At 39.9% G+C, this 27,288-nt stretch overlaps 1 protein-coding gene across 2 annotated transcripts in view; it reads right to left on the bottom strand.

Moving 5' to 3' along the window:
• Window positions 1-27,288, bottom strand: part of sh3pxd2b (SH3 and PX domains 2B) — a 235,711-nt gene that overhangs the window by 14,707 nt on the left and 193,716 nt on the right. For both annotated transcript variants that reach the window (XM_033029589.1, XM_033029588.1), the window contains 3 exons: window positions 24,345-24,479; window positions 16,335-16,448; window positions 10,132-10,249 (listed from right to left, as the gene is read on the bottom strand). In XM_033029589.1, the coding sequence (XP_032885480.1) occupies window positions 10,132-10,249; window positions 16,335-16,448; window positions 24,345-24,479 (367 nt within the window). The remainder of the gene's footprint in view (window positions 1-10,131; window positions 10,250-16,334; window positions 16,449-24,344; window positions 24,480-27,288) is intronic.

Raw genomic sequence — 27,288 nt, forward strand, 5'->3', positions numbered from 1 at the left:
TGTATGGCTTGTAGAATAAATGTTGTTGATCATTGTGTTTAGTTTAGAGAGACAGTGTGGAAACAAACCCCTTCATCCCACCGAGTCTGCATTGACCAGCGATCACCTGTACACTAATTCTATCCTACACATAAGGGGCAATTTAGAGAAGCCAATTAACCTACAAACCTGCACATATTTGAAACGTGGGAGGAAACCGGAGCATCCGAAGAAAACTCATGTGGTCACAGGGAGTTCGTACAAACTCTGAATGGACATCACCTGTAGTCAGTATCGAACCAGAGTCTCGGGCACTGTAAGGCAGTAAAGGGACTGTCCCACTTGGGTGTCATTTGCGCGTCACGCAGGTGGCGCGCGAGGATTTTGAGAATTCCAAACTCCTGGGGTGCCAATAATACAAATTTATTTGTCATTTTGAGCCCCATTTGAGCTACCGCGCGTCACTGCCTACGCCACCACGCGCGCGTCATGACGCACACGTAATTGATGTTGAGTGAATGACGCCCAAGTGGGACATGCTCTAAACTCTACCGCTGTGCCAAAGAGCTCCCAAATTAGGTTCTGCTAATCTGGGCTAAATTGTATTTAACATCTTTCACCTCAAAGTTAACATTAGCTATTATATTTTGAGATTTTTTTTCTCAAAGTAAGAATGAAATGGTATTATTTACTTCCCCAATTACAGGGAAACCCAATCATACAGCATAAACAATCAGGGCACAAAACCTTCCTGGTTACATTATGAGATGAATTCACTTCCTGTTATGCACCATCTGCGACTGATATGAGAACATGTCACTTTCCTGTTCTATCTATTACTGAATCAGCAGCTCGATGGAGGGGAAAGCATTTAGAACACCCCAAACTGAAACATTTTGTGTGTTTTCTAAATTACTTCTCTAAATTTATGGCTGAGATCATAACTCTGTTATGATACGATACGATAGAACTTTATTTAACCCAGGGGTGAGGGGAATTGATCTGCCAACAGTCATAAAAACACAAAATACATGAAGCATGAAAGTGACTAGTGGAATGGATTGGGGATGTGCAAAGATTGGGGGGGGGGGGGGGGGAGTCAGTCGTGTACAAAGCCATGCTGACTATCCCTAATTGACCTCCGGATGGAGTCCCTGGCCATTTCTTTGGGACCTGTGATGGTTAGTTGGCAGAGGTATTCACTGACATTCTTTAATCTCTCACCACTCCATTCTGAGGTTCCCACCTGCTTCAAAAAGTCCACTATCATCCTGGTGCCTTCTACAGCTTGTTTACATCTCTGAAGCATAGAGAAAGGCAGGGATGCCAGTAGCTTGCCATTAGCTTTGAGGTTTGGGTCTTGTTATTAATCCCTTTAAGCTGTAAACACTCCCAGAAGCTGATTTTGGATTGTATTCCTTTAAAACAATCATATACGCATCTATTGAGAGCTCCACGTCATTTTCAAACTGGGCAAATGTCATAGCTATTTGGGGGGTTAAGTCACCAAAGACAATTTCCATGACAAGTCCATTCACAGGAATTGGAATATGATTTTGTTTGAATCATAGGACCAGGATACCAAAAGGATGTTAATTCATCCATCCTCTCTTGGTTACATCAATAGGAATGTGACTAATCCTTGAATTAATTATTCATATCCTGTAGAAATAATGAAAGACGTTGACAAAAACGGAAATTATCAGTATCCGGCATATATTTCTTCTAAAGTAATAAATTCCTGCATATTACACTTCAACATTTTTAGTTGAGACATCTACAAATATACAACAATGCATTAGCCAAATGTAATCATGAAATAATGACGTATGTCAAGGTTTTATTTGATGGATTAGTAATCTCCATATTAGGTTCTAACTTCATACTAATCTTAATTGAAAGTGGGAACTTCTACCGCTGCGTCATCGAGAGCATCCTTACTAACTGTATCACAGTATGGTATGGCAACTGCTCTGTCTCCGACCGGAAAACACTGCAGAGGGTGGTGAAAATTGCCCAACGCATCACCGGTTCCTCACTCCCCTCCATTGAGTCTGTCCAGAGCAAGCGATGTCTGCGAAGGGCACGCAGCATCGTCAAGGACTGCTCTCACCCCAACCACAGACTGTTTACCATCCTCCCATCTGGGAGGCGCTACAGATCTCTCCGTTGCCGGACCAGCAGGTTCAGGAACAGCTTCTTCCCTGTGGCTGTTACCTTACTTAACTCTGCACCTTGGTGATTGCCAGTCACCACCCCACCCCCTGACACTCCTTCCCCCAGTGACTGATCTTCTAATTGGCACAGTTTGCTCGGAAATTACATTTCAAAGTTGCTAGAGTGGGATTCATAGTTAGTAGAAATATGCCCAACGTTCCAACTTTATATCCTACAAGTGTCAAATGTCAGAGCCGCTTTTTTTTTCTTTTTTTTTTTTGCAAATGCATCCACCTCAATAATTTCACCTCAAGGTCCATGGCCAGAATAGAAGCAGATTTGTGTCATGTTTTTCTGTGGGTTTTAACAATTCTTAGTACAACCATTTTTTTGTGTTGTAAATTTCTGATTTCTCAACCCCTTGTGTTTTATCAATGAATTCTGGTTGTGAATGAATGTAAGGTTCAAGTGAAATCATCTTTAACCAATTGAATATAGAATTGTGCAGCACTGGGACAGGCCCACAATGTCATATTAAACTAATATGATGTCATATTAAACTAATCTCCTTTGCCTGCATGTGAAAGTCATATCTCCATCCCTTGCAATACCCTATGCCCATCTTAAAACAGCTTAAATGACAATATCATTTATGCACATCTCCTTGAAACTTTGCCCCTCCACCTTAACAATGTATTTGACATCTCTATATTTGGAGAAAGGTTCGGACTGTCTCCCCTATCTAAGCCTCTCATAAGTTTATATACTTCTATCAGGTTTCCACTTAGCCTCCAATTCTCCATTGAATTTAAAAATGAAGGAGAAAACTAGAAAAGATAGAAACAATTGAGGAATTAAAGTCAAATTAGATAGGTAAATAAGGGGATAGTAAAAAGGTAATAAAGTATTTAAAATTCTTCTAGGATCATCCTACAGGAGCAAGACTGCACAATTTCATTGTTCCTTTACTGGTTCAGTAGCAACTAAAGGCTATAAATTATGTTAACATGATATAAATTATTCAAGCTTAAATGGCTGTGGAAGATGAATTTGTATTGGGCAATTAAATTAAGCAATTTCTATAACTTGGGGGAGGGGGCTACCAATTCAGCTCCAGGCAGCCACACAATTGAAAAAAAAATTACAACTAATGTGATTTGACCATCAAGTTGGGTGCAGTTTGAATTGCTGGTGTAACTGCATCACAGATTGCCTTTATTATTACATTTCAACTCAATGCCGTGACTTTTGTTTTCTTTACTACTCTTTTCTAGGCCAAAAAGTTAATTACAGCAGTTTACAACAAATTGAAATCGTGGCATTTTTCTATGGAAAATATTGATCAACTCAATAGCATGTAATTGTGATTTTTGTTTAAAGGTGGTTGAAGAATAACTTCACAATCCAGCACTGTTGGGATTGACTGCTCCTGCGATGGCTATAGATGGTGCTGTTGTACATCTATTTCTCTTTTGTCTTCATATGCCTAAATAATGTGAAACTAAAATGCCAAATCTAGACAATGCCCATTGATGGAGTGTATGTGCATTGTTAAATAAATGGTATGCATTTGACTTGTGTTTCCTTATGGGTTAAACCTGTTCATATATCTTCAAACACAACTCTCGTAGCAACACAATGTGTGAGTCAGGAACATTTGCTGTTACAGTGGGCATGTGCAACTGAGATTAACTCAAGTGTGTTTATAGTTTCCAAGTGTAGTCAAAAGGATCATCGGGTTGCCTAACCAGACCTATTGGTGTACAAGAAGCATGAGAAGTTATGACCTAAATTCTCACTTTCCTTTCCCCAGCATGTCAAAAGCCTCAAGTATTACAGCAAAAGTTCCCATACCCTCATACAGTCATAGCTCATGAGGTAATCATTTCATCAACAGCAGCACCAAATTCAGAAAACAAACATTGGATTAACAGTACTTAATTCTTAACTGGCTAGAAGTCAGTCCTTCTTTCATCTGTGTGCCAAACCCTGATATTCATCTGTGCATGTGTTTTCACTCACCTAGTGCACCATGAAATAGTTATCCTGTAGCTCTTGTCCTAGTATCTATTTTAGAGTCATAGGGCATGTACCTGCATCCAAAGGTACTACAACACTTCTACACTCTTCAGGATTCCACATAACTGTATAATCAAGTACAATGTTATCTTAAATACTTTTAAATATATAAAATATACATGGTGGAATACTTGACCAGATTGCAGCTTGTATTCCAAGCAAAGATCCTAGTGCGGAGTAAGATAGACCACTCCTGCAAAATCCAATGGACTGACATGTAGTACGAAACGGAGCGTAACTTCCGCCATTTCAGTAAACCCGACCCTATCTTTGACCCAACCCAACTTCTGTTATGCGTTCAGTTAAAACGGCACATGCCTTGTATCGGGAGGAACTGCAGATGCTGGTTTAAACCGAAGACGGACACAAAAGGCTGGAGTAATTCAGCGGATCAGGCAGCATCTCTGGAGAGAAGGAATAGGTGACATTTCGGGTCGACTTTTTTGATAGCTGCCATGACCCATTTGATGTCATTCTTTGCCGTGCTCCTGGTCTTGGCCCGCACCGATCTGCAGGACATGCTGTGTGTGTGACCCTTCTTCAGACTGACAGCCAAGAGAAAAGTAAACGGGAGATATAGGCATATCTTCCATTCATTTGTCCTTAGTACTGTCTATATCTCTTGTTCCTATTTCTCCTGACTCAGTGTGAAGAAGGGTCTCCACTCAAAATGTCACCTATTCCGCTCTATGATCGTTGCTTTCGTCCGTCTGTCTGTGCGTTCGCTCGCCCTTGGTGTCGCGCTTCTCCCCTCAGACTTCGCCAAACTAACACACACACACACACACACAGCATGTCCGGCGGATTGGTGCGGGCCGAGACCAGGAGCAGGGCGAAGGATGACATCAGCAGGTCATGGCAGCTATCGAAAAAGTACGGAAAGGGTAAGGGGGAAATTTAAAAAAAAAAACAACCAAAGGAAAATAGATGGGGGGTGGTGATCGCTCGGTGTCGGAGGGGGGGTACGATGGCTTGAATGGGTGCAGGGTTTTCTGGAGCTCCTTCCTAATGGCAATATTTTGTATGTTCAAAGTTAATAAGGAAGACTACGCAAGAATATCAAAATGATCACCTGCTGCTGAGAAAAAAAATGATTTGTGTGGTATTTGGTAAAATAATAGCAATATGAAGACCCTATGACCAATGCAAAGATACTAGAGTGGAGACGGAAGCCAGTTATGGAAATGGCGCTAAACATTACCCATAACCTGCTATGGCTTTTTCATCGAGTGGACTATCTTGCTCTGCTCTAGTATCTTTGATTCCAAGAGAGAGAGAGAGAGAGACAAGCCTAGGCTTGTCTCAGGTTGATGTATATTGAGACAATGACCGATGCCTTTGAAATGTCTTGTCTTGGAAGTACCAACTGATAAGTTGTCTTTGAAATGTGTCTACTAATTGATAAGAGACAAGCTCAGACTCGTTCTGTGGTGATGTATATTGGCTGCATCTTGACCATGACTAATATCTTTGTAATATGCCTAAGTGACACACACAGTATAAAACATTGTGCAAATCTTTGTTCATTGAAGTGGTAGCATGGGGAAGTCAAGTGGCTGTTGCTTACTTGACTGGTGTATCCCCGTCACTTCCGCAGGCTGATGATCAGTAAAGCTTGAGTTGGTTTACTTAACGTTATTGTGAGTTGTCTGTTTTTTAAGTAGTGAACCTTATCACAATCTTTAAGTTCACCGATGATACAACTGTTGGCGACTGGATCAACAATCATGATGGGGTGCAATATCGGAAAAAGACAGAAAACGTGTGCCATGGTGTCAGGATAATAACAACCCTTAATATCAGCGAGACAAAAGAGTTGGTTGTTAACCCAAGGAAGCCGGGTGATGAATACAACCCTGTCCTCAACAACAGGGATGATGTAGAGATGGTCAACAGCCTTTAAGTTCATAGGAATTCATATCATCAGCAACCTAATTGGGTCCCATCATTACGGATGCAGCCATCAAGAAAGCACAAGGATATTATTCATTTCTCAGGAACACTCTGAAAGGCCATGGTGGAGAAGTTTGTTATTTTGTAATAGTTACAGCATCTTGGCTAGTGCATGCATCTTCCATGGAACCAATACCATGTTCCTGGTTTAATAGCTCAGCAGTCCTATTGGTCTGCTTAACCAGAAAATGCGGCAATAACAAGATTCACTGAAATTCCCATCGCAAAATGGCAATTATTTCCCATTCCCACTGTCTAATCTGAGCCCCGAGCAATTGATGAAAAGGGGTGGGGGGCTGGGCAGCAGAGTGTCAAAGGGAAGACTACCATAATGCAGCATTCTCAATGCTGACCATATACCCACCATGTATTTAAGTATGAAGTTGTAATGCATAAAATGGTATGATGAGCAAGAACAGAAAAAAACATTGGGTAATTAAGGGATTTCAAGCTGCTCAGCTCTTAACATCTGTTCATCCTCACTCCAATGACTCATTATTCACATGCTGGTTATTTGCTCAGAGAACTATAATAAGCCCTATTCTGGAAAAGAAGCCGGAAAAAGGAAGTGGCAACATTAAACTAAACCACTTCAAGTAAAAGAAGTTTGCTGAGGACAGCAGTTTTTAAAGAAAGAAAGAAAGTTACATCATATTTTCAAACTGGATAAATAAGTTAACTATTTACTCACAAGATGTACTGTTTATAAAGAGGGCACATTAATTCAAGCCTTACCAGTGACAAGAGAGTTCAGTAGGGATAGACAAGCCCTATAACATTACAGTTCAGAGTGAGGGCAAAAATTTAGCTCAATTACTGGCCCATCTGAAATGGAATGAATGGTTAAATTGGTCCCGCCCATACAAAGCAGAGTGAAATTCTGGTGGGTAAGTTGGTGCGTAAAATTCTGGTGCATAAATTCTGGTGCGTAAAATTAGAGCCAAGTGCCTGCTTCATTTAGCGCTTTCTTCATGCAATGTAATCCACAATTTTGTTTTAATGAAAATTGGTTCTGGTCATGAGAGTATGACACAGACCCCAATTCTTCTATGCAGCAAACAACCTTTCTCCTTCCCGATTGTGCCTAATCCTACCTGCATATCATTCCATTACTTTCACCCTTAAGTGCTTATGGAGCTTCCCACTAAATGCATTGACTGTTGGTTGCTTCTGCTATTAAAGTCAGCAATATGTGGACAATCTTCAAAGCTTTGCCAGGTGGTAGGCTTTCTTGAGAAAAAGGAAATGCAGATAACACACTTGAGTGCCTTCTCGCAGTAACCAGCAAATTTACAATCAACCTTTCATCATTTTCTTTGCCATGGAAATATTGTGTACAACTGTGTGTAGTAGTTCTGTTACCGTAGCAAGCTACTGGACTGCTTTCAATAGGCTGCAATCTACTGTCCCCTTACCGGTTTCCTTACTCGATCTACCAACTTCTCATCTACCCCCCCCCCCCCCCCCCCCCCCCCCACCCTCCCTCCTCAATCTTTGACCTGATGCTTGGTGTGAAGAGAGTTATCCTTCAACAGCACTGAGACACTTTCTTAGAGTCAACATACAAACAACAGTAACTGGGAAACAATGAAGTTTAGGTTTTGTTACTGCTTACAGGAAGTAAAACGTGATAACAATTTCTTAAAGCAGAGATTTTCCAATTTCTGATTTGGTGTTTTGGCTAACATTTGAGAAAAAATTTGAAATCCAACTTCCTGGCTAAAATATTAAAAATAAACTAGCATTTAAATTATATGTGAATAAATACACTGCAGTAAGTGGAAAATACAAAACTGTTAATAGGTTGGCAGTAATGTTGTTTTCACTCACAATTGTTTAGACTGTTGTTAATCAATGAATTAACTTTCCAGCACAGTGAGCTCGCTTTCTGACTGTGAACAGCAAGACATAAACTAGAGGTTGGGACAATGCCTGCCAGCACATTTTTTGAAGCCGGATGCTGTTTTGAAGGGGGAAAAAGCTCATAAGGCTTTCACCAAAACCAAAAAGGATAGAAATGCTGCAAGAGCAGTTAAAGTCATCTTATTTGCATTAGGCGCTACATTATTATTGGGGAATTCGGTATCTTTTTTATGTGTTTAATTGCTAACCATTGAGAGGATGTATGGTGCAAATTAAGTGAATTCACTGATTACCACGACATTCATCTATTGTAAAATAAAATATCAATGCACAGCATACTTCATCTTAGTAACGAGTTAATCAATTTGATTTTAGAAAGGGTGAAATAGTTAAAAACCCAAAAGTACTATTGTTAGATCTCAAGGTTATTTTACCAAACAGGTAGATATGTGCAATGGGAATGCCTCGCATGGCACAGACCGCAGCTTGGAACCATTGATGTAACTCAAGTGAGTAAGATAATTATGGCGGGCATAAGTCTGTAACAGTAGTTTTCAATCTCACATCAATGCCAAGTTTGTCTTCCACATTTGCACTGTAACTATAAGGAAGTTACATCCTCTTTTGCCAACATCAGTGCTTAGCATTAAAACAGAGGGGTTGCCATTTAAAAGTTGGCCTTTCACTAGATTTTATGTTGTAGGCTTCAGTCAAACTATTAACAAGCTTTTCTTTTGGGGCGACTTCATATAAGCAGCAGACAGTTCAAATTGGGAGGAGTTTAAGGCTGTTCGTGTTGCCACATCAAACAAATTTTGCACCTCATAGAATAAGTGAATAAATGTTCATGTGATAATTAAATTTAGTAAAGTAAATACACAACAGGTCAAAGGAGGATGCAAATTCACTGAGTCTCCACTCTGCACTGGATCACTTGCACAATAAAACACACATATGTTAGGCTATTGCTCATAGACAACAGCTTGGTGTTCCACAAAATAATCCCCTCCAAATTAGTTACTGAGCTGATGGAACTGGGTCTCTGCGCATCCCTCTGTAATTGGATACTCAACTTCCTCATCAACAGAACGTAATCTGTGTGAATTGGCAGCAACACTTCCTCCTCGATAATCATCAGCACAGGAGAACCTCAAGGCTGCGTGCCCACCCTCTTGCTCTGTACTCATGATATGTAGCCAAACAAAGCTCCATCCCCATCTACCAATTTGTCGACGACACCATCATTGTTTGCCAAATTACAGGAGACACTGAGTCAGAGTATGAGAGTCAGATGGATTTACTGACCAAATGGTGCCAGAACAACAACCTTGCTCTCAATGTCAGTAAAACCAAGGAACTGATTGACTGAAGGTCAAGGATCCACAAAAAGCTGTCTTCATCGATGGACGGTGGAGGAGAGAATAAAAAACTTCAAATTCCTGGGCCTGCATATCTGTGATCTGTTCTGCACCCAGAACAGATCACCATAAATGAAAGGCCATCAATGCCTTTACCTCCATAGAAAATTAGGGGTGATTTGGTATGAACTTCTACAGATGTACAGTAGAAAGAATATTGGCTGGTTGCATCACAGCCTGGTTCGGCAACTTGAACGTCCAGGAGCAAAGAAGATTGCAAAAAGTGGTGAACACGGCCAGTCCTTCATGGGTACTGACCTCCCCACCATCGAAGGGATCTACAAAGAGTCGCTGCCTCAAAAAGGTAGCTAGCATCATCAGAGACCCGCACCACCCTGGCCCCACTCTCATTTCACTCCTGCCATCAAGCAGACGGTATAGGAGCCTGAAAACTGTAACTTGCAGGTTCTGCAGCAGCTTTTTCCCCTACAACAATCAGGCGATTAAACATTGCAACCTCCAAATAAGGTCTGAACTACATGGACGGGGGCATTATTGTTACCTTTGCTCTATTATTGCTTGTTTAAAAATATATATATATATGTTGTGCAGCTGTGAGTAACAATTTCATTGGTCCATTTTGGAACACATAACAATAAAACACTCATGACTCAAATAAAATAAGTATAAACTTATATCCATACAGCAATGATGATGCCCCTCAAAGAGTTATCTGAATTACCTGATTTTCCACCAGCCTTCCAGGTTCTTCTGTATGACTTCCACCACTGCATCTCTTTCCAAATCAATCTCATCATTATCTCTTGCCGTATATGGATAAATGACCACAAAGTTCTCCTCTGAAAAAAAACAAGTTTACATTGCACTCAAAACAGCACGTCGCAAAAGTTAGCAAAACTAAAGCATGAATAGCAATGATGTTTGAAGGTCTGGAAAACAAACTAAATGACACTTAAGTTTATGAATAACTGAAAACATAACACTGAATTTTGCAGTGTCCAAATTAATGGAATGCGCTTTTATCGATCGACAGCAAATTAATTTTAAAATTGTAACACTTCATGCTGCAGCAAGAGCAGTGTGGAGGGAAGGAATGGTTATGTAGGAGAAACCAAATGGGCACGGTGACAGGTATATTATGACTCTAGGAAACATGACCATCATGCAGATTTTTCAACTAAATTTCCACTGCTCAGCTGTTGTGGTGAGTTTCATCAGAAAATAATATTATCACTGTGCTCCACAAACATGAAATAAGCTACAGAATTTGTTAAGGAAAGCAATTTTGAACTGCTCTATATGGGAAGTAATTTTACTCTCACCAGAACACTGAATGAGGTTTTTTGGCAACAGGGGAAACAGACTGTTTTCATTATTATATAATAAAACCTAAACTGAAATTGTGTTTAACTGTTGCGGCTCTTGAACTCAGTTAATGCTTGTTCTCTTTAAACTTTACACAACATGCCACAAGAAATTGCAGGAATTGTGGATGCAGCCCAGACCATCGCACAAACCGACCTCCCTTCCATTGACTCCATTTATACCTCACGCTGCCTCAGCAAGGCCAGCAGCATAATCAAGGAAAAGGCGCAGACTGGCCACTCCCTCTTCTCCGCTCTCCCTTTGGGCAAAGGTATAGAAGCGTGAAAACGCACATCTCCAGATTTGGGGACAGTTTCTTCCCAGCTGTTATCAGGCAACTGAAGCATCCTATCATAACCAGAGAGCAGTCCTGAACTATCTACCTCATTGGTGATCCTCGGACTATCTTTGACTGGCTTTACCTTGTACTAAATGTTATTCCCTTATCATGTATCTATATACTGTTGGCTTGTAATCATGTATTGTCTTTCCGCTGACTAGTTAGCACGCAACAAAAGCTTTTCGATACAATAAACTAAACTGAATTGAATTAACCACTGCGACAATGATTCTCTATGGACTGTGCCCTTGGTTGCAAAACAGACTTTGCCTTGTACTATTTGAACTATTATGGTTACGGTGATTAATTGAATGTATTTTTGATTATTACATATAATCTCCATGTTTTTGTGTTTATGGTCCTTATTAGGTTGCAATAAGTATTTCATTGTTATGTTGTCAGTATCTATGACAAATGAACACTTGCTTTCTGACTTGACTCTTGAAATGAGTTCTTACAAATACACTGATTAAGGAGCTGTCCCACTTGGGCAATGTAATTGGCGAGTTTAGAAGAGTTTACGAGAGTTCGAAAAAATGACATGTTGAAGACCTCCTTCGACGATGTAGAAGACTTCCTTCGACCTCCTTCAACTATATTGAAGACTAGCTACGACTAACTTCAGGAAAATTGGACACCGAATAGTGGAGAGTGAAGACGACCTCCTTCGATCTCCCTTCGACCTCCTTTCGACTATGATGAAGACTATCTACAACTACCTTCGACTATCTTCGATTATCCTCGATTACCTACGACTAACATGCCGACCTACTACGACCTACTACGACTAAACCTACGAGTAAAAAAAGTATCGATTTTTTCCATGGCGACCTTTTTTTACTCGCGGGCATTTTTTAACATATTGAAATGCCGCGACCTAGCTGAGGCCTCGAGTACGTGGAGACCACTCTCGAGCATGAAGGAGAGTTACGAAGACCTCCTACGGCCTCATGTCGACCATGCTGCGAGTATGAGTCAAGGGCAAACTCGCCAGAGCTCGCAGATTAGGGCGCCCTAGCGGGGCAGGCCCTCTAAGATTCAGAGATCATATTGTGAATCATAATATTGACTTTATGATGTACATTAAGTGCTAATTAAATTTGGGTTAAACATAATTAATAATTTCTCACAAAAGTGCTTTTCTCTGGATACGAGTACAAGTGCAGTTGTCCTGGTATTATACCTGAACTAGATAATCCTGTGTCACATATTGACGAGTTTATCATTGAAAACGAAGAAAGAGTGCCTGGAATTAAAAACAACCTTCTCAAATTCAAGTTTGAAGAAGGGTCTCGATACGAAACATCACCCATTCCTTCTCTACAGTGATGCTGCCTGTCCCGCTGAATTACTCCAGTATTTTGTGTCGATCTTCTCAAATTCAAAATTGACAAAAGGGGTGACATCAAGGGTTACCAAAAATATATTCATTACCCCCCAGCTAAGTTGCATTCCTATTGGTGGTTCCTGTTCAGGCGAGACTTCCTGTAAGTATGTGTCGTAGATGTAATAAGATTTATAAGGATTCTATTCTGTGTAAGTGGAACATTGGACCCTGCACACATCAGGGCTCATCTGAACTTCTGTGCATTAGTTTCCTCAAGAAGCAGGAAACTAAATCCTGAACTTCATGCATTTTGCCCCAAATTTTCTACTTCATTAGGTATTTGTTGACTAAAAATGAAATCATATAGAGAACAAATGATGCCGTGTGATTCAATTTCCAGGCAAAATATATTAATGTTTTTAATTAAGGTTTTTAATGGATTATGATTAAAATAGGAAAGATATACCCAATGTGAGACAGGAAACTAATCATTAGTAGAGCTGCTGCCTCACACCTCCAGCAATCTGGGTTTAATCCTGACCTCTGATGTTGGCTGTGTAGAGTGTACCCATTCTCTCAGAGACAGTGTGAATTTCTTCCGTGTGCTAGTTCGCCCCACCTCCCAAAAAAACGCTGGTTGGTAGATTAATTGACCACAGTAACTTGCTACTGGTGCGCAGGTGAGCGGTTAAAGAAACTGAGGGGTGTTGATGGAATGTTGGGGGAATTTAAAAAAAGATTAGTGCATATGAATAACAGCCAAAAGGCAAGTTCTGATGCTGTTTAACACTCTAACTTTGTAAACATGGTCGCAAAAGACATACTCCACGTTTGAACGCATGAGGTTCTGAATGGAAAGACAAAGACAGCCAGAAACAGTGCTTCACAGCATGTTAACACAACAGAACAAATAGACACTGATTAGGAATTGTGAAGTGCAAATTTAGATAGGTAGTTGGAAGTTGAATTAGGATGCCAATTAAGGATACTTGATGTCAATCCACTAATTTATGCAATGATAGATATTAGAATGGAATGATGGCAGAGGACATTGCGTAAGATTCATCTGGAATTTAAAATGTTTGAAGGATATTTTTCACTCAAAATTTGCAATCTGATGGGAGTACATTAGGATGTGCTCTGTACAAATTAGAAAGTGCAAAATGAATTTCCTATGTAAGAACTCAAATAAGTGTAGTGGACAGGTAATGTATCATGGCATTGTCAGGCTTCTATAACAACCAAGGATCACCTTGCTACAATAGCACTCGACAGTTGGCGCAAGACTACAGATTATATTTACAGGCAATGAGTTGAGAATTTAGCAAACATTTTTTGGGATTGTACGGTTAATATAAATCAAAGCTAAATGTAGCAAAGCAAATTCTGCTGAGCAAGTTCATGCAAAACACATGGATGAGACACATGAATAGATATAGCAAGCAGATACACAAGACTCCATAACAGCAAGCACTTGTGTCCATCCACCTTGACCCCAGATACTGATGTACAAGTCTCCTAAAGTCCGACGGCGACCGACATGTCGTGGCAAAGACCAGAATGGCTTAATGACTGTCAGCATGTTGGGAAGTGGGAAGTGATCACAGAGTATAAAAAGTTCATTAATGATTCTAAATGCACTCTGATAAAACTTGCTTCATTCTTAAAATGTTACCATGGGCAATGAAAACGATTTACCATAGAGTAATTCAAACACACTTGCAAAATTATCACAACAGAACATAGAAAATATTACATAATGTTTATACATCAACATCTGTTGAAGATGTATTCTTTAAAATATGAATAAATAGTAAGATGTTAAACTATAAATGGAGACAGAAAGACATCTGAATATATAGAGGCCAAGCTAAATAATATAATAACTGTTGTTACAACTGTTACAACTGTTAAGCAATACGATATGGAAAAAAATCATTATTCCCTTGAATAATTGAAATATTTCTAACAAAACAAAAATAATTCTCAACTCTCTGGAGAAATTCAAGTAACTCTAAAATAAAATATTAAGCAAAAATTAAAACACCATTGTTATCAGATGATTTATATTTAATCTCATTATAAATTTCAGCTTTCATTTTGTTGAATAATCTTTAGCTGAAAAAGAGTCCCAAATAGAAATATTGCCTATCTATCGCCTCCACAGTTGCTGCCTGGCCCATTGAGTTACTCCAGCATTTTGTGGTTTAATCTATAGCTACTATCTAATTGAAAGCACTGCCAAGGGTAGGAGAGAATATAATTGGAGCATTACACGATGCATTTGGGCATTCCATAGAGATACAGATACATGAATAAATAAATTATATCCGTGCATGTTGGTCAGTTCATTCCCTGTCCAATATCCATAATGAAGGTGATCCATAAATCTCTCTTTCCATACTGAGTACATTAGGAGTTATATTAATTAATACCAAAAGCCCGAGACACGTTGATTTATTGATATTGTGCAAATAGCGCATTGAGGCCGTTCTTGGTGGGAACTCATTACCCTTGATCTTAAACCACTGTCAAATATATATCTAAAATAGAAACAGAATATGCTGGGAATAATCCACAGATCAGGATGCGTTTTACGGGAAGAAAAATAGCTAACATTTCAAGTTGAAGGCCCTTCGTCAAAACCATTGGAACCAAAACCCTTCTGACAAAGAGTCTTCAAACTGAAGTGTTATCTGTTTCTCTTCCCACAGATGTGACCTGCCTGTTGTGTATTTCCAGCATTTTCTAGTTTTATTGTTAGATTTCCAACATCTGCAGTTTTTTTACATTTCCAATATTCATCCTCTTTAAAACTCTGACTCCACTCCAAATTTTTTGTTTCTCTGTATAGAATACCGGTGAACTAATTTGCTACTCGATAGTTAAAAAATACTTAGAAACACATCGATTTTAATGATAAAGTGAGAGCTTTTGGTGTGGTTCAAAGCCCTTTTTGTGAGTTTAGCTGCTGAAGTACAAGGAAATGTGATTACTTGGGAGAAAGGAGAAATAATGGCAAAAAAGAGAATTTTATATCTTTCATAACAAAACGTTTAGTGCCAAGAGAATTTAGTGACAAGAGAATCGTGTCTTTCATAAGTCATCGTCAAGTGATACTTTTCAGTATGGTCACAGCTCTAAAACAGGAAACACAACAGCCCATATCAAAATACAGTCCCACAGACAACATTGAGATTAATAACCAGATGTTCTGTTACTCTTTTAACAAAAACAATGGTGGTTGTGATATAAATGGCGATTGGGAACAAGGGAAGAACAGATTTTACTTTCTGCAAATACGTCCATGAGTTTGTTTATTTTTATTAGAGGGGGCAGATGGGTTCTGTATGGATGATAAAGATGACACCTTTAACAAACAACATTGGTTTGGTACTTCACTGAAATGTCAGGTTATGCCCTCAAGCCCTGTTACGGGCTTGATTCCAAGACCTTTTTAATGTAGTACTAAGAAGCCTTCATTGAGCCAAGGTTGATGTCTTTTGACAAAGTTCCAACCAAATGAAACAAAGTTATTCCCCTCTCTTGAGGAAAAATGTACAAGTATTCAATGAAAATTGTGTTCTAATCAAAAATGTTTTAAAAATCTACTGTATGGGTTTAAATTGTTTGCATTTGTGGAAGATGTCTGAATTTTTTAACTGCTTTAATTTGGCTTTAAAATATATTTTGTTTGTTTCCAGAACGCAATAACTCAATTTAGCATATTTATAATCATATCATACTCATAATTAATAAATGCATATAATATTTACCATATAATGAACTAATATGTATAGTCAGTTCTGAAAGCGTTATAAATAAACTTTTTCAAGTTGGAACAGAACAAGCTTTATCTGAATAAAACGCCTTGTTTGTTTTGGCTGCTTACCTTCCCCTGGCTTGGCGCTAACAATTGAAAGGTCATCCTGAGCTTCATCCTGGGGCTCCAGACACGTGGCAGGAACCCATCCCTGCTCATCAGCTGTGCTGACAAACCACCACCCTGCAAATACAAATGTCACATTTCATCAAATGTATAAATCTCTTTAATGATTGTTTAATGTATTTGCAATGACCTGTTGCAGTTGTAAAATCTCTCTGACTAATGACTTCCTCAGGGCTTTAAATATTGCTTCAGTCTTCTTTCCAGTATGGTCACCATTTTTCTTTGTTTCAATCATGGTTTCTTCACCATTGCAGCAGATTAGAATGTCTCTGATCCCAATGCTGCCTCCACACTTAATGTGAAATTTGCCAAAGGAATTTTAGAAACGGTTTGCATTGTCCTCATAGAAAGCAGCATTTCCATGGCACAAATGCTGACTAAAATTTGTATAGTGAATAACTTTGACTGAAATATAGGTTCTGGTGGGGTGTAGGTTATTTACCCATTGAATTCTCTTGTTTGAAAGTACATTATGCATGAGAACTTGTGACATGAAAGTGCAGTAAACCGTGTCTGCCTCAGTTGCTATTCATGCAGGAAATTCAGCAAAGATGGAGGGTTAGTGAAACATTAGTAAGTACCTTGTTACATATGCAAGAGAAGAAACACATCACTGAGCCTCCTCTCCCAGGGGAAATGTAGACATCCATTGAAAGAATCCATTCCGACTCAGGATCACAAAAGCCAGCATAGAACCACCAACCAAATGATATCACAGGTGACCAACATCCGTTGTTTATCACCATTTGCTTGCTAAGGTTGGGAAGTCAGCCATCGGGAGTAAATTGTAAACATGGAGTTAAAATACCCGAGCTCCTCTTCTTTTGCAGGAGGTATACTGAGCACATGCTCCAAAATACCACAAAAAACTGTCCTACAGTTAAGATCCGACAAAGCATTCAGTGCCTTGTGCATGTTTTAACTCAGTTAGCCTGACAGTACTGCCAAGCAAATAGCCTAACGGGGCGGCACAGTGTTGCAGCTCCCTCACATCGCCGAAAACCCGTGTTCAATCCTGATTTTTGGATGTGCTCTGTGCGGAACTTGTATGTGCATTGGCTATATTTAAGAGGGAGTTAGATGTGGCCCTTGTGGCTAAAGCGATCAGGGGATATGGAGAGAAGGCAGGTACAGGATACTGAGTTGGATGATCAGCCAAGATCATATTGAATGGCGGTGCAGGCTCGAAGGGCCGAATGGCCTACTCCTGCACCTATTTTCTATGTTTCTATGTCCCCTCTATGACAGGGTGGGTTTCCTCCGGGTGCCCCAGTTTCGTCCCACATTGCCATTTCGTAGGTTAATAGGTCTCTGTAAATTTTCCCGTGCTTGTTGTGAGAGGATGCAATAATGAGATAGCACAGAACTAGTGTGAATGGGAGACTTGTGGCTGGCATGGATTAAGTGGGCCAAAGGGCCAGTTTCCAATATGTATGACTGTCTGTCCATCTGTCTGCTTCAAAATGGAGCGTGTTGCAAATTGAAGGCAGGACTTAAATTCTCCAAGGACTGATTAAAGAGTGCTCTTACCAATGTTATTATGTATGAATGCATCTGTACCAGGAAGGCTGGTGAAGGCTAGTGAGGTGGTGTAGTGTTTTCCCCTCCATGTTGGTTCTTTCACCACTTTCTCCTTTAGTACTCAATTAGTTTGGTGATGGTGGTGCCCATAGACACCTTTGGTGATAGATATTGAAATTCTCCATCCAACGTCTCCATCTCCATCTTCTCCCTCCTTCGCTAATGTTCATACAGCTAGATATGGTAAGTACAGTGATAGGTGACAATGTTCTATATTCCAATCTCTCTCATAGACTTTCAGTTGAATGGAATCATCTGCACCTCTACTTAACATTGTCGAAGAAAGGACAAAGTATATTTAAGTAGCACGTCATTCTAATCTTATGGTATACTTTACTGATAAAAGCAATCACATTTGTCACCGGGGCTAAAATTTGGGCTACCAAACTACATATATTTAATGTTTATTACAAACCACAATTCAATAGCTCTTCCTTGTAAAGGATTTTCAGAACTAAACCGTAACATGAACAAATGACGATGGACTGTTGCCAATAGTCTAGACTTATTTCCTTGCAATCCAGATTGACTTGAATCCGTTCCATGTGTATGTCAATGTTTTTTACTGTGAGATGACCTATGTTATTCTCCTATTTGTACAGCATTTTTGCTTTAACAGTATTACTTTTCCATGCATCTTTAAATTACACCATCAATCCATTGCCTCTCAACGTAAAAAAGTACAGAGCAGACAATATAAATTGTAGCGCTACATTTTTCGTTCTTTTTGTTTTGTAACCAAAATATATGAATTATGGGTTGAGCTGCGAGGGGAGCCCATACTTGATCAAATTATCATTCATTCATCATTTCACTTAATTGTTTTATAGCTGCAGGAAATATCATAACGTTGTTTATTGAACTTATTTTTAAATATATTCTTTGAAAACCTGATTATACTTTACTTAGCCAAATACAGAATGTATTTTCACTTTCACAGATAAGAATATTAAGGGAGACTAGAGACATGAAGATCTACCAGCTCACTTCTGTATGTCTGGCAATCATCAGTTCACAATCTCAGTGCAAGAGAAAACTATGGGATGCTAATGTTAACACAAGAGCAGTCAGTATACACTCTAATTCCAGATCAAATGATGAACAGAAAGAAGCAAAATAGGCTAAAACAATTATTACGTCTATACATTTTCTTTTTCTATAGTATATTGAAAACTATTCTCAATCCATTAAAATAAGTTTGCTTCACCGAGATGGACAGAAATCAGTAACATCAGATTGCGTGATGCAGTTACTTGGGCACTCTGCATTTTAGTTTTTGTTTAGTTAGGCTTAGTTCAGGATAGAGATACAGCGCAGCAACAGGCCCTTTGGCCTAACGAGTTCACGCCGACCAGCGATCCCCGTACACTTACACAATCCTACATACACTAGGAACAATATACAATTTTACCAAGCCAATTAGCCTACAAACCTGTACGTCTTTGGAATGTGGGAGGAAACCAGAGATCTCGGAGAAAGCCCACGCAGGTCACGGGGAGAAAGTACAAATTCCATACAGCCAGCTCCCATAGTAAGGACCAAGCCCAGATCTGGTGCTGTAAGGCAGCAACTCTACTGCTGCACCACTGTGCCACCCTTTATTATTCAATGATAATAATTTATGTTATTATATGTTAATCTTTCGTGTAGAAAAACGACCAACAGTATTTCTGTGGAGCTTTAGAAGTGAAAGATTAGAATTAGAATGTATTTTCAAAGTTTTAGCAAATAAATATGTTAAGACGGGTCAAGATCGGAGAGTGGACCATAGAGCGCATGAGGTAAGAACATCCTGAGCTAGAGAGACACAGAATTTTGCTTGCTGTGAGAAACTGTACAGATGTAGGGAAGAGCAAGGCTCTGAAGAATTCAAATAGTTCTGGAAAAGAAAGTTGGCAGCAAATTTTTGAATGAACATGAAGCCATTGATAAAAGGAACACTAGTAAGATATCATTGGAATAGTCAGGTCTGGAGATTTCAGGGGTATTTTTTCAATCAGTTTATGTTTGGGTTACAAATGCTGCTTTACAGGAAACCATCTTTAGTTGAACTTTTGTTTAAATATTTGGCAATTTGGTAGTTTTCAGGAGCTAAGAATCTTAACCAGCATTACGCTGCCAAGCTATTTTAAGCGAAATTAGAAGCCAAAATATTTGACCGCAGAGATACATTATTTACACAAACTGAATTATAGTCTATCGTCTTGGATGTATGAACATATATGGTCAAAGAGAAACTGAGAAGCTTTCATATGCTAGCTGCTGATTTTTAATGTGTGTGTGAAAAAATAAAAATAAAAATCCAGAAATTATCCACACGCTGACTTAGCAATTTTAATGTCCTAGCAAAGGATGGACAATGGTAGCTGCAATAACAAGCACCTCAAAGAAAGGTTGAGCTGTAAATTTATATTTCTGCTTTTGTCAGACAACATAAGTTGCTCAATTGCCTCAAAACCACCCAGAGAATTATTGGCACTGGTAAAATCGGCCATAAATCAGGCAGTAGACTTGTCAAAAGGAGTAGCTTACCGCAGGTTCTCCCAGTGGATTTTCTACAGGACTGCAGCAGAAATTATGCTTCATGTTCATAAGTGATAGGATCAGAATTAGGCCATTCGGCCCATCAAGTCGACTCGGCCATTCGATCATGGCTGATCCATCTATCCCTCCTAACCCCATTCTCCTGCCTTCTTCCCATAACCCCTGACACCCGAAGCGCCGGAGACCTGGGTTCGATCCCGACTACGGGTACTGTCTGTACGGAGTTTGTACGTTCTCCCCGTGACCTGCGTAGGTTTTCTCCGAGATCTTCAGTTTCCTCCCACATTCCATAGACGTACAGGTATGTAGGTTAATTGGCTTGTTAAATGTAAAAAATGTCCCTCGTGTGTGTAGGATAGTGTTAATATGTGGGGATCGCTGGTCGGTGTGGACCCGGTGGGCCGAAGGGCCTGTTCCTGCACTGTATCTCTAAACTAAACTAAACACCTGTACTAATCAAGAATCTATCCATCTCTGCCGTCAAAGTATTCATTGACTTGGATTTCACAGCCTTCTGTGGCAATGAATTCCAGATTCACCACCCTCTGACTAAAGAAATTCCTCCTCATCTCCTTCCTAAAGGAACATCCTTTTATTCTGAGGCTATGGCCTCTGCGCCTAGACTCTCCTACTAGTGGGAACAACCTCTCCACACACACTCTATCCAAGCCTTTCACTATTCTATAAGTTTCAACGAGGTCCCTCTTCATTTTTCTAAACTCCAGCAAGCAGAGCCCCAACGCCATCAAACGCTCATCATATGTTAACCCGTTCATTCCTGGGATCATTCCGTAAACCTCCTCTGGACCCTCTCCAGAACCAGCACATCCTTCCTCAGAGTTAACTCTCCCGAGTTAACTTTCGAACTTTATTCGGATAACCATTAACTTGAAATTATCTTACTTTTGAAGTCATGGTTAAATTTACAGATTTGTCACTAGATTTTTGAAATGGATATACAGCTGAGAGGAGGCAAAAGCTGAGATCAGGTCAAGTCTTTTTTTCACCAGTTCCTCTTTAGTCAGTGCAGTGACAATGGTGGTTGGGGCAGTGATGCGCTCTTTCTGTAGGATGTGGGAGATTAGGGAAACTTCCAGGGTCCCAGAGGTCAAGACGTGTGGGAAATGCGCACAGCTGCAGCTCCTCACTGACCGCACGGGGAAAGTGGAACTGAACTGCAGCTGGATGACCTCAGAATCATCTGAGGCTTTATAACTATCAGTTTTAGTAAGGTGATCTTGCCAAAGATGCAGGCAGAAAATAAATGGGTGACCACCAGGAAATGTAAAGTATAACTGACTTACTGATAGAAGACAGGGGGTTGTGGTGGATGGACAATATTCAGGCTGGAGGTCATTTCCAAAGGAATTCCACTGGGACTTCTGTTGTTTTTGATTTATATAAATGACGTGGACATAAATGGAGAAAATGGAGTTGGATTGGGCACACCCTCAGGAAACCTGCCACAAACATCACCCGGTAAGCCCTGAAATGGAACCCCCAAGGAAAAAGGAAAAAAAGTCGCCACAGGAACAGCTGGAGAAGAGATGTCCAGACAGAAATGTCTGAGAGTGGGCTCAACTGGGGAGATCTCGAAAGAACTGCTAACAACCGAGTGAAGTGGAGAACATGTGTCAATGGCCTGTGCTCCCTAGAGGAGCAAAGGGCTTAAGAAGAGAAGAAGATATAAACGGAGATGAGGTGATTAATAAGTTTGCAAAGGGCACCGAGATGTCGTGGACCCCAGATCAACTACAGAAATTGGCAGAGAAATGGCAGATGGATCTCTGTGCAAGTGTGAAATGTTGGCACTTTGGGAGTTCAAGTACCAGTGAAAATATACAATTAATGGCAAGACCCTAAACAGCACTGATGTACAGAGGGATCTTGGGGTCCATGTCCATAATTCTTGGAAGGTGGCAACATGGGAAGATAAGGCATGTGGTATGCTTGTCTTCATTTGTCAGGGCACTGAGTATGAGCCATGAAGTCATGATGCAGCTTTGTAGGACATTGGTTTGGCCGCATTTGGAATATTGGGTGCAATACAGGAAGGATGTGGAAGATTTGGAAAAGGTGCAGATGCGGTTTATTAGAATTATGCCTGGATTAGAGGTTATTAGCTACAAAGACAAGGTGGACAGACTTAGATTATTTTCACTGGAATGCCGGAGGTTGTGGGGCCACCTGATAGAAGCATATACAATTGTGAGAGGCATAGATAGGGTAGACAGTCAGTACCTTTTTTACCCAGGATGGAAATATCAAATACTAGAAGGCATAGCTTCAAAGTGAGAGGGTCAAAGTTTATAGGAGATGTGCGGGACAAGTTTTTTTTCAAGAAGGGGCATCTTGGTCACCATGGATGAGTTGAGCCAAAGGACCTGTTGCCTTGCTGTATTACTCTGTAAGAGTTTAAATTTTAGAAACAAATGGATTATGTAGTATTTCATTCAAAGGGAATTTTCTATACTAGAGGAAAACTATAAAAATACCAATTCTAATGTTGATATTAGAATAAATACTTAATTTTAAAGTAATCAAAACAATGGTACCAGTTTGAATATTGTTCTTATAAAGCTATAGATCAGCGGGGAAATGGGATTAGTAAAGATACGTACAATGATTGGCATTGACAATTCTGTGCTTTATGACTCTCCTTACAACCTATGACCTAACGTGCTTCAGTGTATAGATATGGACATGGAAACCAGACATGGAGAAATGATCAATTTATATTTTTTAAATGTCTTTCCAGACTTCTGGACATTCCAGACCTCTTTACAGCAAGCATTTTTCACGTGTGCACATAAAATGCAGCCGTCAATTTATGCAGTTTCTGCTTCAAATAGTGATCAAATCATAATGAAACAGCCTATTCTTGATGATGTTGACTGAGGGATAAATATTGACCAGCATCCAGTGATAACTTTTTCACCGTGGGACATGAAAGTTCTCACATCACGAGATCTTCCATGCCCTCTCCCATCTCCTACCCTCCCCCCTCCCTGAGGGCAAAGGGACACTGTTTTAAATCACATCCGAAAGTCAGCAAGTCTGATAATAGACCACAATGCGCATTTTGTCATGCTGTGACTTGTTAGTGTGTTGACACTGTCATTGTAGATAAGGTGAGGCCTTGTTCTCGTGTGCTAGCAGTTGGAAAATTTAATGAGTAACTGTTAATATCAGTGTAGATTAATGGTTTTAAGGTTATTACAGTGCAATAACCCAAAGCATCACTGTTAATTATTAATTCCAAGGTTATTACAAAAAATAATTGAGTGCCAAACATAGAAAACTGGTGTATTATTTCTGCTGGATTCAGAAAGATAATGCTGTGAAATTATTTATTTTTTACGAGGACAGGACGTTTATCTCTTTGTGTTGATGAAAACAACTGAATTTACAGTCAGCGAGGATCATAAAAGGTAAAATTGGATTCAGTCATAATGTTTATTGGAAAATTAGAATAGTAACGATCCACCACTTCAGTCTTATTGTGACACTTCAGACAATGGTGCGAGAGATTAAGGTGAAAATAGTTTAATGAATATTCAGATCTCAACAAGGTCCACACAAAATGCTGGAGTAACTCAGCAGGACAGGCAACATCTCTGGATAGAAGGAATGGATGATGTTTTAGGTAGAGACCCTTCTTCAGAAACGTCACCCATTCCTTCTCTCCAGAGATGCTGCATGTCGCGCTGAGTCACTCCAGCATTTTGTGTCTAACTTTGATTTAAACCAGCATCTGCAGTGCTTCCCTACACATTCAGATCTCAACATTGGATAGCAAAATTATTAATCTTTCCAGAAGTAACTTACCTGATTCATTTTTCTCTATTACTTCTACGACTTGGCCTTGATACAGACTAATCTCAGTGCTTTCCTGTTTCTCGTAGTTAGTCACTGCTACATATTGATCAAGGAAAAACTGGTCTGCGCATGTTCCATCTCCACCTGCAAGCAAAGAATCAACCTTAGGAGAATAGCATCAAACAGGGAAAGGATCAACAATATTTTGGGCAGTCAGCAATAAAATGCCAGAGTTTTATTTTGCTCCAAGCAACCATAATATGGATCTTATACGAATGTTTTCCTTAGCACACAAATCGGGTCATAGCATTTTCTCCAAGGGGGTGTACAAGTTGATCAGTCATTAACAGGGCCGTTTGACCTCAAAATGAGCAACAAGACTTCAAAGCTGTTGTCCAGAATTAACTGTTGATATTTCAAAAACATTTGTATCCTGCATATAGAAGCTCTGTACTTTAAAAAAGATTATAATTCTTTTCCCATAATTAAAATTCTTACCATTTACAAATTAATTGTGACAACAAAGGACATTCCCACTAGTTTCATCTAATTACATTCTTATTATTTTGTTACATTCTTATTACTAAGAAACCACTTTTCACACGTGTCTAAATCAGCCTGGGTGCTGGAAATCCTCCTTGATTGGATAGGTACAGGCAATGGTATCTCCATCTTGAATGAAACTGGAGAACTTTGAACACCGACAGATGAAGGGAAAAGCTTGGAATTCCAGGGAGCTCTGTCACTACCTGTGACTTGGCTCTTCTGACCATAGCCCGCTCAGCACTTGGTATATTCAGGGCAATCCAATTTTACTTGTTGCTTCTTATTTGCAAACACAAAGAAATGCAGAGATTTTTCCAATCATCCACTCCAGTTGCCCATTTTGTGGCGGCACGGTGGCATAGCGGTAGAGCCTTACAGCGCCAGAGACCTGGGTTCGAACCTGACCATGCGTGCCATCTGTACGGAGTTTGTACGTTCTCCCCGTGACCTGCATGGGTTTTCTCCGAGATCTCCGGTTTCCTCCCACACTCCAAAGACGTATAGGTTTTTAGGTTAATTGGCTTGGTATGAATGTAAAATTGTCCCTAATGTATGTAGGGTAGTGTTAATGTGCGGCTATCACTAGTCGGTGTCTGTTTCCGTGCTGTATCTCTAACTAAAACTAAAAAATGGCAAATTATGCACTGAAAATGTACCTTCTGGCTGTTAATAGTGATACCTAAGCGGGCACTTCATGTCTTAAAAAACCCCCATCCAATTACCATTCAATCTTTTAGCCAGTGCATGTTCTTTATTGGAATTATGATGGATAAATTAGGTTTACAGTTCGCGCTTTAGAAGGACTATCCAATTTCCAATTATCTTTTCAACATGGATCTTTGATAACCTTTATATTAAAAGCCTCTTCTCTAGTCGTCCCGGTCTTGCATTCATGTTACATTTCAATGAATTGTTCTGCATCATATTCAGGTCTTTAAGATTCTCCTTGGAAACTATCACATGGGTATCAAATGATTCTACGTTCCATGCTCCTAACTACAAAATCCTGCATGCCATACGCATGTTTTTAAATAAGATTTATCCTCTCATTTTTAAAGAAATCTATCTTAACCATTTTGAGAGAGCAAGAAATTATGGGGCATACCTCACTGATCAGATTCCCTCTCCCCTGAATAGCGACCACTCCTGTGCACTGTGCATCCTAGAAGCCAACGATGTAACTGACCCAAAGAGCTATAGGGTCTCATATAACCATATAACCATATAACAATTACAGCACGGAAACAGGCCATCTCGACCCTTCTAGTCCGTGCCGAACACATAATCTCCCCTAGTCCCATATACCTGCGCTCAGACCATAACCCTCCATTCCTTTCCCATCCATATAACTATCCAATTTATTTTTAAATGATAAAAACGAACCTGCCTCCAACACCTTCACTGGAAGCTCATTCCACACAGCTACCACTCTCTGAGTAAAGAAGTTCCCCCTCATGTTACCCCTAAACTTCAGTCCCTTAATTCTCAAGTCATGTCCCCTTGTTTGAATCTTCCCTACTCTCAGTGGGAAAAGCTTTTCCACGTCAACTCTGTCTATCCCTCTCATCGTTTTAAAAACCTCTATCAAGTCCCCCCTTAACCTTCTGCGCTCCAAAGAATAAAGCCCTAACTTGTTCAACCTTTCTCTGTAACTTAGTTGCTGAAACCCAGGCAACATTCTAGTAAATCTCCTCTGTACTCTCTCTATTTTGTTGATATCCTTCCAATAATTAGGCGACCAAAATTGTACACCATACTCCAGAATTGGCCTCACCAATGCCTTGTACAATTTTAACATTACATCCCAACTTCTATACTCAATGCTCTGATTTATAAAGGCCAGCACACCAAAAGCTTTCTTTACCACCCTATCTACATGAGATTCCACTTTCAGGGAACTGTGCACAGTTATTCCCAGATCCCTCTGTTCACCTACATTCTTCAATTCCCTACCATTTACCATGTACGTCCTATTTTGATTTGTCCTGCCAAGATGTAGCACCTCACACTTATCAGCATTAAACTCCATCTGCCATCTTTCAGCCCACTCTTCCAACTGGCATAAATCTCTCTGTAGACTTTGAAACTCTACTTCATTACCCGCAACCCCACCTATCTTAGTATCATCTGCATACTTACTAATCCAATTTACCACACCATCGTCCAGATCATTGATGTACATGACAAACAACAGTGGACCCAACACAGATCCCTGTGGCACCCCACTCGTCACTGGCCTCCAACCTGACAAACAACCATCCACCATTACTCTCTGGCATCTCCCATTCAGCCACTGTTGAATCCATCTTGCTACTCCACCATTAATACCCAACCATTGAACCTTCTTAACCAACCTTCCATGAGGAACCTTGTCAAAGGCCTTACTGAAGTCCATATACACAACATC

The sequence above is a fragment of the Amblyraja radiata genome, chromosome 11 (assembly GCF_010909765.2).
Source record: "Amblyraja radiata isolate CabotCenter1 chromosome 11, sAmbRad1.1.pri, whole genome shotgun sequence".
Lineage (NCBI taxonomy): Eukaryota > Metazoa > Chordata > Chondrichthyes > Rajiformes > Rajidae > Amblyraja > Amblyraja radiata.